Source organism: Colobus angolensis, unplaced genomic scaffold (genome assembly GCF_000951035.1).
Source record: "Colobus angolensis palliatus isolate OR3802 unplaced genomic scaffold, Cang.pa_1.0 Scaffold93, whole genome shotgun sequence".
Classification (NCBI taxonomy): Eukaryota; Metazoa; Chordata; class Mammalia; order Primates; family Cercopithecidae; genus Colobus; species Colobus angolensis.
Window position 1 is genome coordinate 2,595,157 of NW_012123265.1, and position 19,430 is coordinate 2,614,586.

General features: G+C 55.7%; 1 protein-coding gene across 2 annotated transcripts in view; it reads left to right on the top strand.

Annotated features, from left to right (window-relative positions):
* ZDHHC1 (zinc finger, DHHC-type containing 1) overlaps positions 1 to 18,928 on the top strand; it is a 22,181-nt gene extending 3,253 nt beyond the window's left edge. The window contains exons 2-12 of one of the 2 annotated variants that reach the window (XM_011932057.1): positions 5,224 to 5,270; positions 6,609 to 6,854; positions 12,228 to 12,403; positions 13,878 to 13,979; positions 14,390 to 14,514; positions 14,603 to 14,761; positions 15,010 to 15,122; positions 17,797 to 17,879; positions 18,069 to 18,162; positions 18,287 to 18,347; positions 18,454 to 18,928. In XM_011932057.1, coding sequence (XP_011787447.1) covers positions 6,609 to 6,854; positions 12,228 to 12,403; positions 13,878 to 13,979; positions 14,390 to 14,514; positions 14,603 to 14,761; positions 15,010 to 15,122; positions 17,797 to 17,879; positions 18,069 to 18,162; positions 18,287 to 18,347; positions 18,454 to 18,737 — 1,443 coding nt within the window. In that variant the 5' untranslated portion in view covers positions 5,224 to 5,270 and the 3' untranslated portion in view covers positions 18,738 to 18,928. Of the gene's footprint in view, positions 1 to 5,223; positions 5,271 to 6,608; positions 6,855 to 12,227; positions 12,404 to 13,877; positions 13,980 to 14,389; positions 14,515 to 14,602; positions 14,762 to 15,009; positions 15,123 to 17,796; positions 17,880 to 18,068; positions 18,348 to 18,453 lie in introns of both variants that reach the window. The other variant, XM_011932056.1, reaches the window with a different exon arrangement.
* The last annotated feature ends 502 nt before the right edge of the window (positions 18,929 to 19,430 follow it).

Genomic DNA, 19,430 nt, shown 5'->3' on the forward strand with positions numbered 1-19,430 from the left:
CCACTGCACTCCAGCCTTGGCAACAGAGCGAGACTCCGTCTCAAAAAAAAAAAAAAAAAAAAGAAAGAAAAAAGAAAATCTCTCACATGGAAACCACAAATCCTCTAGCAAAAGGACAAGATGCATGGGAACAAAAGTTTCCTGTGGAGTGCACTTTCCCTTTGGGTTCTGGGAGTCTCTGGTAGCTGAGTTGGCTCTGGCCAAGGATGAAGCAGGTCCTGCCTAGCAGCTGCTCTGTTGTGCTGTCTGGTTGTGTGATTCCAGCTTTGACAAGAACCTAACAGCTCATAGGAGGTTCTATGGCTTTTCCTCATAGCTCTGTAGCTGAGCGTCTTAGAATTGCTTTCAAGAGTGAGAAAACATTTCACTAAAACCAAGCACCCTTATTAGGTAGGAATTCTTTGTCTGGCATGATAACAGGGCTCTAGATCACACGAGTGTGTTTCGTCCACAAGGCTGCTCAGTGGGGCCAGAAAGGCAGGAGGTGACATCCCCCAATCATTTATTATTTGACATACTTTTTGTTTTCAAAAGCAGTACATGCTCATGATAAAAAAAAATTATGTGTGTGTGTGTGTATATATATATATATATATTTGAACGTACGAAGGAGTACCAGGAAGTGCTATTTCTGTCTTAGAGCTCTTGGACCACTAGATCTCCTTCCTAGAGGCTGCTCCTGTGTTTGGTTTCTTGCATTTCATTCTGGAGAGAATCTATGCATATAGGAATGTAGATGTTTATGCATCTGCCCCCCCCGGCCCACTTTTTTTTTTTTGAGACAGAGTCTCGCCTATTGCCCAGGCTGGAGTGCAGTGGCGCGATCTCAGCTCACTGCAACCTCCGCCTCCCAGGTTCCAGCGATTCTCCTGCCTCAGCCTCCTGAGTAGCTGGGACTACAGGCCCGTGCCACCACGCCCAGCTAATTTTTGTACTTTTAGTAGAGATGGGGTTTCACCAGGTCGACCAGGCTGATCACAAACTCCTGACCTCAAGTGATCCGCCCTCCTCGACCTCCCAAAGTGTTGGGATTACAGGCATGAGCCACTGCTCCCGGCCCCCTTTGTTTTTATTCACTTGGTAGCTCCATCTACAAGTGTTCTTCGTCTTGCTTTTTCACTTAATTGTGTATCAAAGATTACTTCATCCATTTTTTTTCTTTTTTTATCCCTTATTTTTGATGCTGCCTAGCATTTTATTGTATGGATGTGCCATAGTTTATTTATATTGTCTTTTGTCCTTTATTATTTCAAACAATGCTGCAATAAATCTTTGTGAGTATATGTATAAGATAAATACCTAGGAATGGAATGTCTGGGTCAAAGGGCATCTATGTTCTAAAGTTTCGCCAGACTTGGACATTGCCAAGTTGCTTCACTGAACTTTGTTGAAAGATGAGTATAGAAGAGATCCAAAGAAGTGGATCTGTGAAATTTGCCTCGGCAGCTCGGGAACCAGAAAAGGGCTCTATTCCAGGCTCAGCCCTCTTCCTTTGGTCCCACCTGTGTCTCCCCATTGGTAGTGCAGGGACCTCCAAGTTTCTGCTTCAACCCTGTCCCTTTCTCCTCTTACCCCATCACCCTGCCCTCCCAGTTCCTTGTCCTCTCCTGGAAAACCCTCTTTAGTAATTGACTTGATTCTGAAGCCCTCAGGTAGCTTGCAGCAACCCAGGGATGCCCACAGTCTCTCCAGGGCTGGTACTTTTCACCTTGGTGTGGTTCCTTTGAGAGTGCTAGGCAAGAATTTCAGAACAACATTCCTAAATGTTTTTTTTGTTGGGAGCAGAGGTGGGCAGGAGGAAAGTGGTCACTCATGTAACTATAATGTAGTTCATAATGAGAACTTAAAATGTTAAGATTTCCTTCCTTTGACTTAAATTAAGTCAAATGAATTGTATAAATTAAGATACCCAAATGAAGTATAAATTAAGGTACCCAGGCAGGGCATGGTGGCTCACGCCTGTAATCCCAGCGCTTTGGGAGGCCGAGCCAGGTGGGTCATCTGAAGTCAGTAGTTCTTGAGATCAGCCTGGCCAACATGGTGAAACTCTGTCTCTACTAAAAATATAAAAATTATCTGGATGTGGTGGTGCGTGCCTGTAATCCCAGCTGCTTGGGAGGCTGAGGCAGGAGAATTGCCTGAACCTGGGAGGTGGAGGTTGCAGTGAGCTGAGATTGAGCCACTGTACTCCAGCCTGAGCGACAGAGTGAGATTCAGTCTTAAAATAATAATAATAATAATAATAATATAATAATAAATTAAGGTAGCCTAACCTTATACTGAAAACACCATCTAAGGCTTTTCGCAAGTGAATGTTAACATGAACAGATTACTGTCATCCTGCCAATGGCTTCCATCTTGCGCGGGACAAGGGAGGGGTCTTCACAGCCCCTCCTGCCTGCCTCAGTAGCCAGGTGGGTCCTTGGCTTACCCAGGCTACAGGACCCTCTCCTTCCTGTCTTCTCTTTATCACCACCAGCCTGACTCTGTATGGTTTGTTCTGTGGCAGTAGAAGGTACGTGAAGAATGTTTTCCCAAGGCCGTGTACCTCTGAACCCTGCAAAGATGCATCTGGGGGTAGCCAGGTGGGCAGCAGGGAGCTTGTGGGCTTCACCACCACCTTCTGACCAGCTTCTCCCAAAGCACAGAGCTGCTGGGCTCCCTGCTGGGCTGCTGTGGTACCGCTTCCCCCATGCCCTTCTCCCCACTGGCTAGAAAGTTTTCCAAAGTACCCTGAGCCATTGGGTCACTCTCATGCCTTAAGCCTGCTTTGCCTCCCTGTGGCTCTTCCAGCAGTGCCCATGTGTCCTCACCTGGCCTTCTAGGCCCCCTGAGATCTGAGCCCCACAACTTCTTCAGTCCCATCTCTCACTAGGTCCTGCCCTTCCCTCCCTCCTTCCCCTAGCCCCCGCCCCCGCAACCTGTCCAGCCTGTGTTCTGCCACATTGGATGGCTGGCCCTTGCATGGGCTGCCAAAATGCCCATTCACCACTGCCCTGGTTTCTGTTTGTGTCTGTACAGGTCCCAGAAAAGAAGCCCCTGAGGGCATGCACCTGGTCTCATCTGTGTTTACATCCTAAGTACGCAGGCTGGGCCCCGATAAGTGCTGACTGGCCAAGGTCAGAGGGTGCCAGCTGGCCACGGTGTCGGGGAACAGAGCCACATGTCTTTCAATCTGGTCTTCTAGAGAAGTGCTGAGAGGGGAGCAACAGCCAGAGAAGTCCCAGGGTATGGTGACAGTGTTTGGTCCCATCCATGGCCTGGGAGCCCCATATTGGATTCTCTCCGACCTCCCAGCCCTTTTAATCAAAATCTTTTGGGCCGAAGGAATTTGTGGCCACCAGCTCTGCAGGAGAAAATGTCAGTGGGCTGGGCGCGATGGCTCACGCCTGTAATCCCAGCACTTTGGGAGGCCGAGGCGGGTGGATCACAAGGTCAGGAGATCGAGACCATCCTGGCTAACACGATGAAACCCCGTCTCTACTAAAAATACAAAAATTAGCCGGGCATGGTGGCAGGCACCTGTAGTCCCAGCTACTTGGGAGGCTGAGGTAGGAGAATGGTGTGAACCTGGGAGGCGGAGCTTGCAGTGAGCCGAGATCGCACCACTGCACTCCAGCCTTGGCAACAGAGCGAGACTCCGTCTCAAAAAGAAAAAAAAAAAAAAAATTTTGTCAGTGAAGAGTAGGCTGGCCTGGGCATCTATTCCAGAATGCTGCCTCTGCCGAGGGAGGTCTGCCCGGCAGCACCATCCCCATTTCCACAGCCTCAAACAAGTGCTGGCTTCCTGGACCAAGGGAGTATCCTGATTTGGAGTCAGAGGCATCCCCAAGGCTGTATGTGGCGAGTGCCTGGCTGCAGATGGTGACTTCTCCTGCCTCAGGAGTCCGGGATACAGCAGCGCTGGGGGTACCTGTGGCCACTGCCAGGCAGTGGGGCCCTATCAGCCGCATGCCTCTGTTTTGCTCTTTGGAAACTCCTGCAAGGTGTAGGGTTGTTTAGGTTTGGGGATGGCAAAAGGAGAGCCAGACTAGGAATTCCAAATTCATGGATTCCTTTCAAAGTAGTTGCCCTGGTGATGGTGTCCCTGGAGAGCTGATGTGCAAGCCACAGGGATTGGCCCCAGAGCAGAACCATCCAGCCCAACCGTATTCACAGGGCTTGACCTGATGACCTTTGACATTTCCACAATACAAGGACAAAGATTTGCTATCTTTGGGGGACTTGCAAAAGAAAGTGAAGGCTGGGATACTGGGTCATGCATGTAATCTCAGTGCTTTGGGAGGATAAGGTGGGAAGATCGCTTGAGCCCAGGAGTTGGAGACCAGCCTGGGCAACATAGTGAGACTGTCTCTGCAAAAATAAAAAATAAATAGCTAGGCATAGCAACACGCTGCTGTAGTTCTAGCTACTCAGGAGGCTGAGGCAGGAGGATCACTTGAGTCCAGGAAATTGAAGCTTCAGTGAGCTATCATTGTGCCATGACACTCCAGCCTGGGTGACAGCACAAGACCCTGTTTCAAAAACAAAAAACAAAACGAAACAAAACAAAGCAAGGCCAGGCATGGTGGCCCACGCCTATAATCCCAGCACTTTGGGAGGCCGAGGCTGACAGATCTCTTGAGTCCAGAGTCCAGGAGTTGGAGACCACCCTGGGCAACATAGTGGGACCCGGTCTTTACAATTAAAATAAAATAAAATAAAAAAATTAGCCAGGTACGTGCCTGTAGTTCCAGCTACTCTGGAGGCTGAGGTGGGAGGATCACTTGAGCCCAGGAGGTCAAGGTTACAGTGAGCTGTGATGGTGCCACTGCACTCCAGCCTGGGCAACAGAGCAAGATCCTGTCTCAGAAGAAAAAAAACCCTAAACCCAAAACCAAAAAACCACCAGCTGAATCCCTGGGGAAAAACTTAAGTCCTCCATTTAGTTTTGAGACCTCTGGGGGACTACTCAGAGGTCACTTCAAATAATGCTAGGCTTGGCCTGCAGGAAGCTCTGAGCCTCAGGTTGGCTGAAGGGCAGGGTGGCTAGGAGTGAGTGTCTGGCAGTCAGGGTGGTAGCCAGCCAGCAGAGGGAGATGGGCTGCGAGAGGCATGGGTTCACGACCCTGCAGAAAGGGGGCAGGGCTGGATGGATGGAAGGCAGGGGAAAGCGGGCCAGATGGCTTAGGGTGGATCAGGATTCCACACCATTTACTGTGCCCATGTTTCCTTTTATTTCAGATGTTTTCAAGTCAGCAAACATTTACTGAGGATCTACTGTGTACAAGGTACAATTCTGGGTGCCTGGGGGAAGGGACGTAGGGGACAGAGATGAATAAACCCCACCCAGCGCATTTGCTGCCTTTGGGGAAAGCTGTCCTAACGGGGGCAGACATGGGGATTGCAAAGCATCCCAAATGGCAAAGTAATTTGCCCAACAATGACTTAGCATAAGGGCCCCCTGACTCAGGGTGTCAGGGAAAGCTTCCTGGATGAGGCAGTGCTTGCAGTTGGCTCTGAAGATCAAGCCTCATTCTGTGGACTGAGAAGTGAGAAAGGTGATCCAGGCAGATGCGCTGAGTCGGGGTCTGCGGCACCCTTTCTGCTTAGGTTCCCTATCTCATGGGCAGAGGCTCCTGAAAGGAGAGTTTAGCTACCAGGGTTTTAGCCCCAGCTCCTGGCTTTCCCACCACGAGCGCAGAGCTGGCCTGTCTCCCAGGTATGGCGCTGCCTGCCTGGGCTGCCGTCCCATCTTGGGCCCAGATCCTGGGGATGGGAGTCTTCCTTCTGTAGCCCACCCCTTCCTGCCCGGCATTCATCTCTGGCCACTGGGCCAGCTGTCTGGCTAGAGGGTGGCGGGTGGAGGGGGTGGTTGATGCCATCTGGTGGTCTGCCTCTGAGTCCAAGAGCATTAGCCCAGCTTTCTGTACAAAACTGTACACCAGGCCCAGATTTACTTAGAGAAACATGGTCATTTCTGCTGCTGAAGGGAACTAAAGAGGAATCCTTCCCTCCCTCTCGTGAGCTGGCCCCTCCCCAGCCAAGAACCCTCAGGCAGCATGGGGCAGAGCTTCAGGCTCCCCCAGTCCTAAAGGGATTTTGTGTCCACTGTGGGGCAGAGGGCAGATCCTCCTTCTGGGCGCCCCATTCCCTGTTTCCCTGAGCAAAGGATAGCGGGGGTGTCTGACACTTGGATTTGGACCTCAGGAAGGAGGTGACTAATCCTAACAGAATCAGCATGTGTTCTCATCACTCTGGCCCCAGCCTGATATTGTTACCAGATGAGAACATGTCTTATTGGGTTTAACTGCGATGGCTGTGGAGACAGCACTTTGAGTAACAGGCAGCAGCACTGTGTCCTGAATAAACCCTGGGTCCTCCTACCTTGTCCTGGCCAGGCCGGGGCCAGGGTTTACTTTGGGCTTTGAGACAGCAGCCCACTCCCACCCTTTCCCCACTGCCTGTCTCTATCGTGCTAGGATGCCAGTATCCCCAGCAGAGTAGCTGGGCGATGGTTTTATGTCGCAGCCTTCTCCCCCCTGCTGAAACCTGGCTGCAGACACGGGTCCTGGGCTCCAGCCCAGCCTCTTGGGCTAATGCTCTCTCTACTGTTTCTCCCTCTGGAGATGAACATCTGCAACAAGCCCTCCAACAAGACTGCCCCTGAGAAGAGTGTGTGGACAGCGCCGCCGGCACAGCCCAGCGGACCCTCCCCTGAGCTGCAGGGCCAGCGATCCCGCCGGAATGGGTGGAGCTGGCCCCCTCACCCGCTCCAGATTGTGGCCTGGCTGCTGTACCTCTTCTTTGCTGTGATCGGCTTTGGGGTCCTTGTTCCCCTCCTGCCTCACCACTGGGTGCCTGCTGGCTACGCTGTATCCTTGGGAAAGCATGGGACTGGTGTGTGGAAGTGGGGAGGCAAAGGATGGCCGGCACAGCGGAGGCCCAAAGCCAGGTTCGGAGCCTCAGGGAGCACAGTCAGGGGAGCAGAGCAGGGTGGGCCCAGTCCTGGGGACCTGCTGCTTCCCAGCCTGGCCTCCAGCCTCCACCTGACCTCTCCCCCTGATAGGGTGAGTGGGCATGCCTAAAATACCTAGGAGCATGTCAAGCCCTGCAAGGATGTGAATCCTGTCCGCGGAGGCACCACAGGAGCAGTCGTAGAAGGAGGAGCCTCAAACCATCCTGACACTAATTGTGTTCAAAGCTGAACAAAGCGTGAAGTAGGGAGTAATTAGTCCATTTATCAAAGACTCTTTCACTTTTCAAAGAGTCACCATAGAATTCTTTTACATGGTAAGTGTCCTGGTGCCTTTAAAATATGGTTTTATTTATGGACAGACTGTGCCCAGGACTGTTTATGGGCACATTGATTCTGTAAATCATACCCTTTTAGAGTGAGGTTGAATGTGACAAGAGACAGGATGGAGATACCCCAGAGGCTCCTGGGAATAGTGACAAACCCAGACTTGCCTCTGCCCAGTGGTGTGATTGCCCCGTCCCTGGCCACAGCCCCCAGGAGCAGAGGATGTGGCTGCAAAGCCAGGGGGTTGCAGTGAAGCAGGCATCTCTGTGCTCCTTTCTGGAGAGTTCCGATTTGAGTGGCCTTCACGAAGATGACTCCTGTGGGGAAGGTGAGGGTGGCCTAAGGGTGGTTGGCAGGGATAAGCCTGAAAGCCTGGGACATCAAGCCTGTGGTGAGCTCTGTCCCTGCTCAGCACCTTCAGAGCTGCACAGGACCGAGCAACTCCTGCCAGCTCTGTGGGTCTTAGCCTCATCCTCTGTCTGATGGGAAGGCTCCTACCAGGAGCACTTTAAGATATATGTGAGCACTAGAATTCATTAAGCCACAAACGTGAACATGCTCTTTTAGGAAACCACAAAGTCCTGGGCTGGTGAGTGACAGGGTAGGTGTGTGGAGGGGGACCCTAGAGGAGGTTGTCTTCCTTAGACACAGCAGTGCCATCTGGGGGCTTCCTGTTCACTAGAGCCCAGGAGCTGGTCATCAGTTCTGTGAATGGAAAACTGGACTTTCCCTGAGGTGACCAACAGGCCTTAGTGCTGTTAAGTCATGGGACATGGGAATGCATCATGGGACATTCCTCCTGTGATCTGGAATGGACACGCCCCTCACTAGGGATCACCTGAGTTTCTGCCATCAGGATACCTGGGAAACCAGATCAACCAGATAAACAACCCCATGGCTTGGACAAGTAGAAGCAAAGCAAATCATGATAAACAGAAGGCAGTAGCATTTATTGAACCCTTACATGTGCCAGGCCCTGCGTCAGCCACTTTACATGAATGATCTCATTTGATCCTCACAGTAATCCTGTAAGGAGGTATTCTCCCCATTTCCTAGTGAAGAAGCTGGGCACAGAGGTTCCGTGATTTCCTGAGATCACATAGCAGGCACCCAGTGAGGCCAGATGGGCTGCTCAGGAACCCTGACTGTCATGAGAGGGACGGTTTGAGGGCTCTGTCTCCACATTCAAGGTTTGTCTGCTCTGGGCGATGCAGAAGCTCACAGAGCTACCTGGTTTGCGCCTGACCAGCCTGTATGCTCTCCTTCCTTCCATCAGAGCCTTCTCCTTTCTGCAGGCTCTCTCAGGTCCCCTGAGGAGTGAGGTAGGATCATAGTGGGTACCAGGTACCCACCTTGGGCCTGGAACTGGCCTGGGCCTTAGGGATGCAAGCTGAGCCCTAGGGTGCTGGGCCTCTGGCTGAAGGGAAGGCTGGTGCACTGGAGATGGTGATCACGCCCCATGGTGAGTTCAGCAGATTGTGAGGGCAGGCGGAGGCCACCTACACCAGCATCACCGTGTGTCCACAGGTACACTCGGGGCCTGTGGCTCCCCTCCTCCCCCACCCCAGCTCTCCCCACATGTTCTTGGCTCCTCCCCCTTCCTTCCTCACTTAAATCCAGTCAGTCATCCAGCCCTGTTGATTTTGCCTCCTACATAGACATTGAATTGGTTCCCGGTTTCTGCCACTGCCAGCTGCCTCTCTTCCCTGGATGACCGCTGAGTTTCTAAACGGGTTCCCCACACATGCTCTCACCTCGGCCAACCCATCTGCATTCCTGCCCTTTCCAAAAACCAAATCTGATAATGTTGCGCCCCAGCTCCAGGCTTTCTAATGGTTTCTTCCTGCCTTAAGCAGTGAGGCCCAAGGCCCGGTGCGATGGTTCACACCTGTAATCCCAGCATTTTGGAAGGCGGAGGCGGATGGATCACCTGAGGTCAGGAGTTCCAGACCAGCCTGGCCAACATGCAAAACTCCATCTCTACTAAAAATACAAAAATTAGCCAGGTGTGGTGGCACACGTCTCGTCTGTAATCCCAGCTACTTGGGAGGCTGAGGCTGGAGAATCACTTGAACCCGGGGGGTGAAGGCTACAGTGAGCCGAGATAGTGCCATTGCACTCCAGCCTGGGCAACAGAGAGAGACCCTGTCTCAAAAAAAAAAAAGAAAAGAAATGAGGCTCAGTATGGCATCAAGGCTCCGCATTCTGGACTCTGCCTCTCTCCCCCATTTCCTCTGATGTGATTTTCCCTGTCCTCTTCTGTTTCCACAGCACTGGTCTCTGCCTGGAATGCCCTTGCCTCTCTCCCTGCTCCCAACACCTAGCTAAATTAGAGGTCGAGAACTAGAAGCCCATGGGTGAGTTCAGCCTGCAGATTTGTTTTTTGTTTTTTTTTTTTTTTGAGACGGAATCTGGCTCTGTCACCCAGGCTGGAGTGCAGTGGCCGGATCTCAGCTCACTGCAAGCTCCGCCTCCCGGGTTTACGCCATTCTCCTGCCTCAGCCTCCGGAGTAGCTGGGACTACAGGCGCCCGCCACCTCGCCCGGCTAGTTTTTTTCGTATTTTTTAGTAGAGACGGGGTTTCACCGTGTTAGCCAGGGTGGTCTTGATCTCCTGACCTCGTGATCCGCCCGTCTCGGCCTCCCAAAGTGCTGGGATTACAGGCTTGAGCCACCGCGCCCGGCCAGATTTGTTTTTTTGAATTGAAGGATAGTTAACAAAGAAAATGCACAGGTCTTAATGTTCCTTCTATAGGCATGTTTTTAAAATTATTTATTTCCTTAACATTTAAACATTGAGAGATCTCATAAAAACCCAGACTTCTGGTTCCTTTTGAGAAGCCAGAAATTGGCCACACAGACCCTCATTCTTGCGTTCGTGCAAGACAGCCGTGAGCTGGAGGCACACTTCAGCCAAACTGCTGGTTGGCACTCCACATGTTCCCCACAGCCACAGTCCCTAGCCAGGCCCCCTTTTCTCTTTACCTGCCAGGTCCCTGGAATCCATTCTTCTCTAAGTCTCAGCTGAGACAATACTTCCTCAGGTAAGCCTTCTGGACCCCTTCAGACTAGATGAGGTCACTTGGTTACAAACTGGCATATCCATGAACTTTCTTCATTGTAATTAACCCATTATTTGATTGATATCCATGTTTTTGGGTGGGAGTGGTGGCCTGTAATCCCTGCACTTTGGGAAGCCAAGGCGGGTAGATCACCTGAGGTCAGGAGTTCGAGACCAGCCTTGGCCAACATGGTGAAACCTTGACTCTACTAAAAATACAAAAATTAGCCAGGCGTGGTGGCAGGTGTCTGTAGTCCCAGCTACTCAGGAGGCTGAGGCAGGAGAATCACTTGAACCTGGGAGACAGAGGTTGCAGTGAGCCAAGATCACGCCATTGCACTTCAGCCTGGGCAACAGAGCAAGACTCCGTCAAAAAAAAAAAAAAAATCCATGTTTTCCATCAGACTGCAGTCTCTTCAGTGCTGGGGACTCTTGCCCCTGCCATATCCCTCAGTGCCTGTCACAACAAAAGACTTTAGTAGACAGCTGAATGAATGACCCCAGGAGTGAGGCAGGAGAAGAGTTGGGGCAGGCAGGGAGTAAGTGTTTGCCCTCATTCAGTGTCTGAAGAGTGGATGGCATGGTCAGCACAGTAGCTGGTGATAGCAGAGAGGTTTGGGAGGAGCCAGAGGGAAAGGGACCTTGGCACCGAGCAGAGGAGTGAATTTCAGCCAGAGAGCTGTTGAGACCCACTGTAGGAGTGCAAGCAAGCAGAGAGGGCTTTGGGTCTGAGCTTTTAAAAACTTACTCTGCGACCGTGTGAAGCATAGACTCAAGGGAACTCAGACAGGAGGGGCAGAGTTGGGAAGCTATGGAATGGCACAGGCAAGAGATGAAGACTTGGCCATAGGGATAGAAGGGGCAGTGATGGCCACGAGATTATCTCTCTTAGCTGTGCTGTGGCACACTAGGGCGGAGCCTGGTTTATGCGGATATCTAGAGAAATTTGGCTGCTGGGAGGAGAAGGAAGGGAGGAAAAGAGATTGGACAGCTGATGAATGAAGGATGGCAGATGGATGATGGGTAGAGCATGAATGATGGAGGGATGATGTCTGCCTGGCTAGCAAGAGGACGAGTGCAATTTTGGGCTGAAGCAGGTGGGATCAAGGGAGGGAGAGTGGATGGCTGTCTGGGTGGAATCTACGGGTGAATTTTTACACATCAGATTTTGTAGCAAATTGTCAGCAAACTTGTCTCCTGCATTTGGCCCAGTCATTGAGCAGGTAGGTCCTGGAAGAGCTGTGTTTCAGCTTCAGAGAGTAGCCATGCTGCCCCTGGCCAGGCCCTGAACATAGCAGGCCATCCCAGACACTCAGCCCAGGACTCCAAGTGCCTAGATTCTTGGTAGGGGAGGTAGCAAGTGTCCGAGCCCCTGTCTGCAAGGGGTTCTCTGTCTGGCCCAGCTACGGAAAAGGGGGATGGCTGCATCCCTCTTGGAGGTGACTTCCTATGAGAGCAAGATAAGCAAGCTTTAAACTTCAGGTTCTTGGGCCTTAGGTGGAGTTGATCTCTTTCAGTCTCACATCATCATTTGGAATCTGAAACCAGAAACCAGCCTGAGGTCAGACCAGCTAGGGCCTGCACCAGGCCTGGAGCAGTGAGGCCAGGACCTTGCGATTGGGCACCTAGGTGGCGACAGCAGGCACTGCTGGCTGGCTGTGGACTCCTTTTGTAGATGGCCCCTCCCCCTTTCCGTTTGGGGCATAGGGGTCACCTGGAGAGGTCTGATGAGGAGGCTCTGGGGGACTGGAGGTAGGAGGTGGCACAGGCAGAGAATCTGCACAAAGCAGGCTGGCATGGCAGTGGGGAGTTCTTTGGCTGCAAGGAGTGGGGTAGGACTCCCAGCTGGCAGAGTGCGGAGTGAGTCTTTAACCTGCTGGGCCAGTGCATGGGCGCCATCTTTGCCGGCCACCTTGTGGTGCACCTGACCGCCGTCTCCATCGATCCAGCAGATGCCAACGTGCGGGATAAGAGCTATGCAGGGCCCCTGCCCATCTTCAACCGAAGCCAGCACGCACATGTCATTGAAGACCTGCACTGCAACTTGTGCGACGTGGATGTGTGAGTGTGTGGGTGCGTGTGGCTGCCGAGTGTGCTGTGGGGTGCACGGTGGAGAGGGAGTGCTAGGGCTTCACAGCCATCCCTGATGCCTCAGAACCCTCATGTTTTATGCAGTCAAGAACCTTGATGGTGTGACAGAGAATTGGGTTCCTGAGAAGGTGAAGAGAAGGTGATTGGAAACAGAAGATGAGGAGTAGTATTCCAGCAGTTACAGGAGGAAACATTTGGCCCTGCCCAAACATTTCTAATGAGCAGCTCTGCCAGTGATAGCCCCACATCTCTCGCCAGTATTCCCATTTAGGGGTGGGCAGGGGCATTGATGCCTGAGACTGTGTGCTGAGCTCTTCCTGCAGCCACCCTGCATGGTTTTCGCACTTCATGGAGGAGGAAGAGCCCAGCACTTAGAAAGGCTGATAGGCCAGACATAGCCACTGATAGCGGAGCCAGATTTACACCTGGGCGGCCAGGCCCCCCAAGCAGATACTGGTGCCCTGGCCTACCCAGGAGGAGTCTGAGGCCCAGGGGGGCCAGGTGGCTTGCTAAGGTCCCTCTGCTAACATGGAGGAGTCAGTACATGCTGCACCCCTACCCCCTTGGCTGGTCCCAGCTGCCTGTCTAGGGGCCCCTTTCCACCCTTCTGGAGCCCCGCAGTCTCCAGGTCTCTGGTAGGGGATCAGGGATGGGGACATGGCCCAAGGCCAGACCCCGCAGGAAGCCTGTTGAAGGGGTCTGTCTGCAGACTGAGCAAGCCCCTAGCCTTAAGGCGCCAAGGACTTCCTGCCATTCACTGGGCACCCGCCAGCACACTTTCCAAGCGGCTGCTCCAGCAGCTGCTGCCCACTGCAGGGCTCTGCCCTGTTCTGGGGGAGGGTTTGTGCCTTTGGGCCTTCCCCCATGCCTCCCTGGGCTGGGAGACTACCCTGAGCCCCTGTGGTGAGCATGCTCACGCAGATGGCGGCCTGCACTTCTTTTGCCTCTTTTCTCTTAGTCCACACAGACTGAAGTTTCTGGAAAAATGCCAGTACCATTCCCATAGAATGGCAAGGAAACGGACCCACTGCCGGAGGTGTCCGGAAGGGCAGTGCAGGCCCTGGGCCCCACACTTTGCTGTCTGCAGCTCCCTGGGCCCACACCTGCATCTTCTGCCTTCTCTCATGGTTCTTTGCCTGGAAAGGACGCCCATTTTCCGTTTCATGGCGCATCAGCTAGGCGCACAGTCCCGGAGCAGGAGGGGTGCACCTCCTTACCCCTCCTGCGGCTCCTGGGGTCCCCCAGCTCTTGGGAGCGCTGCCTCCTCCAGGGGCCCCATCCCGCAGCGCCTGCAGAGGGCGCGCGCGCTCCTCGTCGCCTCGCTCCGGGCTGTCTCAGGCCTGGCGCTTCGTCCTTCCACGGACCCCACTCAACCGCCCCGACCGGCCGGGCCACAAAGCAGGGAATAAGCCGGCCGACCGCGCTGTGCCCCCTCTCCCTGCAGGAGCGCTCGCTCCAAGCACTGCAGTGCCTGCAACAAGTGCGTGTGCGGTTTCGACCATCACTGCAAGTGGCTCAACAACTGTGTGGGCGAGCGGAACTACCGGTGAGGACAGCCTGGCCGCACGGGGGCCTGGGGATGCACTGTCTGAGGGTGGGAGCCACAGACCTTGCAGCCCGCATGACAGGCTGGCAGGGATGGGGATACTTAGAGGACCTGTGCCCATTTTATGCGGGGGTGCTGCCCAGAGAGAGATGCTCCTGGGTGCCGGCTGAGATGGCCAAGTGTGGGCCTGGAATCTTCCACCAAGCTGGCCCAGAGAAAGGTGGGCTGCCTGATGGGGTGGCCACCCATCTTCAGTTTTGCTGTATGTCTTTGGCTTCTGAGGAGTTGGGGCTGTGGGGTCACCCTCAGCCCTCTGAGCCCGTAGCAATGACCCTACAGCCCCAACTCCTATGAGCCCTCCGAGGTGCTGGAGCTCCTGGGAGCTGACAGCTACCCATGGCTGGGCCCAGGCTCTTTCTACATAGTGTTGCATCCGCTTTACTGGGTGTCCTGCTCCTGGTGCTGGTGGCCACATATGTCTTTGTGGAGTTCTTTGTCAACCCCATGCGGCTGCGCACCAACCGACACTTTGAAGGTCAGTTTAGGCTCCGGGCCTATTCTCACCCCCAACCCTGGTCACCTGTCACGTCCCCAGCTGAGCACATGCTGTCTGTGCCTTGCAGTGCTGAAGAATCACACGGATGTGTGGTTCGTGTTCCTGCCCGCTGCCCCCGTGGAGACCCAGGCCCCTGCCATTCTGGCCCTGGCTGCCCTGCTCATCCTTCTGGGCCTGCTGTCCACAGCCCTCTTGGGGCACCTGCTCTGCTTCCACATTTATCTCAGTAAGTGCCTCCCGCACCTGCCTTCCAGAGCGCAGGGGTCCTCAGATTGCAGGAAAGTGCCCAGTTGGACGGTGGACCCTGAAACCATGCCCCTGCCCAGTATGGGCTCGCTATGGTGGCCAGGTCTCACCCGATGGCTTCGTGTATTTGGGGACACTGGTTTCAGCCTGGGGTTGGTTGTTCTCCCTCCTGTTCTGAGCTCCAGGGTCCCCTTTCCACCACACTGAGCCCTCTCTTCCCCCCACCAGTGTGGCACAAGCTCACCACCTATGAGTACATTGTGCAGCACCGCCCACCACAGGAGGCCAAGGGGGTTCACAGGGAGCTCGAGTCATGTCCTCCCAAGATGCGGCCCATTCAGGTATAGAGGATGAGGGGTGGGAGGGGGCCTGGGTGTGGGGGGTGTTGGGCTGTGCACCAAGCAGCCAGTGAGGAGACAGGGCAAGGGAAGCAAGCCTGGAACAGCTGCTGGGGGCGGGGGTGCTGGGGGCAGCAGGGACCAGGCTTGTGTTGAGCGTGTGCCTGCTCGCCCAAGCGTGGGCACAGCCAGAGGGAGCCCTGTGTTTCCCGGACCCCATGTACACGCCTGCCCAGGCGCCAAGCATGCGCGGACGGCATGGGATGTGGGAGCCTGGAAGTAAGCAGGTTGGGGCTGCAGCAGGAGAGAGAGAGGGATGGACCAGCGACGGGGTCAGTGATGGGTGGCCAGGATGGAGCCATCACTTCTCCCCATCCATGACCTTGAGCATTTATACCCATTACCCTAATTTATGCTTAGAACAGCCTCTGTTGCAGATGTGCATACTGAGGCCTAGAAGGTTAACCACAAGCTGGGTCTGGGAAGAGTTAAGGTCTCCACACTCTGGCCAGCCTGGCCAGGCCAGTGGCTGAGCAGCCTATCCCCATTCCCATGCCCCATGGCTTCCTGAGGTCAGCAGCTGGGGTAGGGGTGATCCAGTCCTCAGAGGAGCCCCTAGGGACTAGGAAGGCGGGGCCCAGGCAGGCTTTGCTGGGGGAAGGCTGAGCCCTGGATCCTGAGGCCTCATGGCAACTGGACACAAACAGAGGCTGGTGGGTGGGTTGGGGAGGGCCTAGGACCCCGCCTCTCCTGTTCTTGTCGCCAGGGCTGGACACTGCTTGTGGGCCAGGCTGCCAGGACTGGGCAGGCCTGGGCCTGGGGCGTGCTGGCTGTGGGTGGCGACTCTGCTGTTAAACCACCGTACACCTGCCCCGGTGCTGGGCTCTGATGGTGGCAGCTGTGCTGGGGAGAGGGTACTGTCTCCAGCCCCACATCAAGAGGAGACAGAGGCCCGGATAATTAGGCAAGAGACTTTCTCAAGCCTCACAGGTAGCACCCACTGAGGCAGGGCAGGCTCTTCGGCCCTGCCCTGCCAAGGCTTTGGGACCAAATGTAGCCATAGCAAAGACATTTAATTTCTGTTCTGTCCATCTGCAGTGACTCAAGGGAGGCGAACCCGGGGGACAGGAGTGATGTCCTTGTCCCTTTTTACAAAGCAGAGAGCTGAGGCTGAGGGCCCAGTACCATTCAGGAATGTACAGGGTTTTGAAGGTCTCTGAGGAAGGATCCTCTGGACAGCCATGGCGAGAGAGGACAGGGCTCTGAGTGGGGACTCACTGGGGACGCTTCCAGACTTCCGGAGCTGGCTAGGGCCTGGCACCTGTCCCATCCTGGCCCCTGTCCCATCCTGGCCCCTCAGCTTCTGAGACCTCCTCTACTGCTGCCCCCTCGTCTGCTCCCCCGTCTGGAGCCCAGGGCCCCCCCAGTGGGCTTTGCCCCTCTGCTGGCCCTAGAGGGTCACTGAGTCCACACTGGGGCAGAGAAGAGGTGTGGGGGAGAGTGATCTTGAGGTCCCCAGTCCCTGTGACTGGCCTCTAACCCCTGACCCCATGCCCCTCAGCCCAGGCTGGCGCTCCCACACCCCTCTCCAGAGCAGCAGCCAGGGCAGAGGTTGGGCGGGGCCGCTGGCTGGGCTCCTCCCCCAGATCTGTCAGGGCCCTGCAGGCAGCCACCCACCCCCACCCCAGCAGGAATGCAGGAGGGGCCCCTCTCTGGAGCCGTTGCCCCCAAACATAGGCTTGTTTTAGAGACGGCCTTGCTGTTACAGTGTCCTCTGCATTAGTCAGGACGCCTCCGTCTCCATGGAAACGGCTGCTGAACCCTGCGACAGCTGTCCGGGTGCTCCCGGCAAACCCTCCCCCCTCCGACCCCGCCCTGGACCCGCCCCCATCCCGCACCACACCCTTTCTGGGCTTGCTTTCCCCCAGCTTTTGTTTCCTCACCTGGAATCCTCCCCGGCAAAGCTGGGGCGAGTCCTGCGGGCCGGGGGTGCAGGACTAGGCCACTCCTGCAACCCCCTGGCCTCAAGGCCCCTTTGCTTTCAGGGATCGTGTCTGCACCCTCAGGGTTGCTATGAAGATCAGGGCTTGCCTGTAAGCCTGGTGCCCAATGGGGCTGCGGCTCTGTTTATTCCACCACCTACTACCTTCCCTTTCGGTGTAGTGCAGGGAGACCACCGCACGTGCATTTACGCAGCTGCTTCTCGGCTCAGCCAGGATCGTGGCTGGTCCTTTGTGAGGGCGAGGGGTGCGCCCAGGACTCAGCTCTGCGGGAGCTGGTGGATGCACACTTAGGCCTGTTTCTCAGCCAGGGGAAAATAATTGGTTCAGAGGCTGGAGCACTGGGGACGCCAGGAGCAGGTGCGGGCCGCTCTGAGCTTCCCACTACTCCCTGGCTGAGCCTCTCTAGGCCTATAGATCCATGGGGGCTGGGAGCCTTCCAGCAGGAGGCAGAGGCTGAATAAATGAGGTAAGGATCTGGGGATGAGGCAAGGGCCAGAAATGGGTGTTTTAAGCCTTACCCTACAGAGGGGTTTTCCCAGCATGGCTGGGAGCCTGGCATGAGGCCTGAGATGTCCCACAGAGGCCAGTGAGGGCAGGACTGCATGAGATCAGGGCTCAGGAGGCTCGGGAGCCACACCTGGCCTCCCAGCCTCGTTGACTCCCACCTTCCCCAGGAGATGGAGTTCTATATGCGGACCTTCAGCCATGTGCGCCCAGAGCCCCCTGGCCAGGCCAGGCCAGCAGCAGTGAATGCCAAGTGAGTGTGACCTGGGCATCTCCAGTTAGCATGGCAGGGCCATCGAGGCAGGAGAAGGGGGTAGGCTAAGGTTGGGGCATGGGTCTGGCCCTTCTCTGAGCTAACAGTAAGGGAAGCTTCTCTCAGCACCTCCAGTTGGGAGGGATTTGGGGAACAGAGCCCAGGCTTACCCTCCTGCTTCCCCCTCAGTCCCTCCCAGTTTCTTGCCACCCGTGGCCAAGCGGAACCTCCACCACCCTCTTCCCCAGACACTCTCGCCCTGCCTCCCCGGATCCGACCCCAGGTAGGAGGGATTGTGCTGGGTCTCCGGTCCAGGTGGAGTGGGATAAAAATAAGCCTTTACCCTGGCGCTCACCTCTGCTTCTTTTGGCGATGTGGGGCCCTCAGTCTCCCCCCTGTCTCTGCAGAAAAAGAGGAAGAGGCGCGCGTATAAAGTGCGGACGTCTGAGACCTCGGATCGGGCGTCGGGTGAGCCTCTCCCTGTCCGGGTCCTGCTCTGGGAACTCGAGGGAGGGGAAGGCAGAGTCACAAGTGAGCCGCAGCCACTGGGCTCATGTTCCCTTCCCCTGCGCAGGGCCCAGGGCCCCGGGCCGCCGCTCCAGCTCGTCGACGGATTCCGCGGGCGCCAGCCCTGTGCACGCTGCTGGCCCTGCTGGCGCCTACCACTCGGCGTCGGCAGAGTCCGTGGACGAGATACCGGTGGCGCAGACGCGCCTGGGCAGCGCCGCTCTGGCCGCCCCACGGGGCCAGGGCCGAGAGCCCACGCTGGCGCTGCAGGCGCGTGCGCCCGCCGTTTTCGTGAGTCCGAGTAGCGGCGAGCCCGGGGCGCCGGGCGGCCGGGAGGCTGGTCTGGCTTAGCTGGGCCGAGAGGCCGGAGGGCCGAGTTGGAGCGGCCGGCCCGACTCTCTATGCAACACCCCATCCTTGCCGCACCGAGTGCACTTTAGGGGCCCCTACGGCCGGCGGGATCGGCCTCCCTCCCCCACGACTCAGCAATACCCGCCCCACCGGCTGTGATGCTCCAATAAACTTTTTTATGCTTTTACGGACGTCGTGCTTGCTTTCTTAATGACAGGGGCCACGGACCATCCAGAAGCCCGACCCTGGCCAGTCGACCGGGGGCGGGGAGGGGGTCCGTGTACAGTAGGTGGCCACCCAGGCTGCCCTGTGGAGGTGCTCAGGTGCGTCTCGTGGTTAGGAAAGGCCTTAGAAGGCGGCCTGGAGGAGGTTTTTTTTTTTAAAGATGGGCTTTGCACTGGGAGGCCGAGAGAAAGTAGGCTTTGGGCTCCGAAAAAAGCAATGGGCGCTGAGGCTGCGAGGTCGCGGGGAGGTGGCGGCGAAAGGAGGGAGCCGAGCCCGGAGGTCCCTGCAGCTTTTCCCTGCAGCAGGGCTGCCGTCGAATGCCGGCATGCTGGGGCTGGGCGAGTGCGATTCGCTCGTGGGGAGTCCCCTCCCTTCTTCCCCACTGCTCCAGACTCTGAATCCTACCCAGGAGAGCACGGGAGTTGTGGCCTGGGGGTGCCACCCGTTCAGTGGATGGCAGTGCTCTTG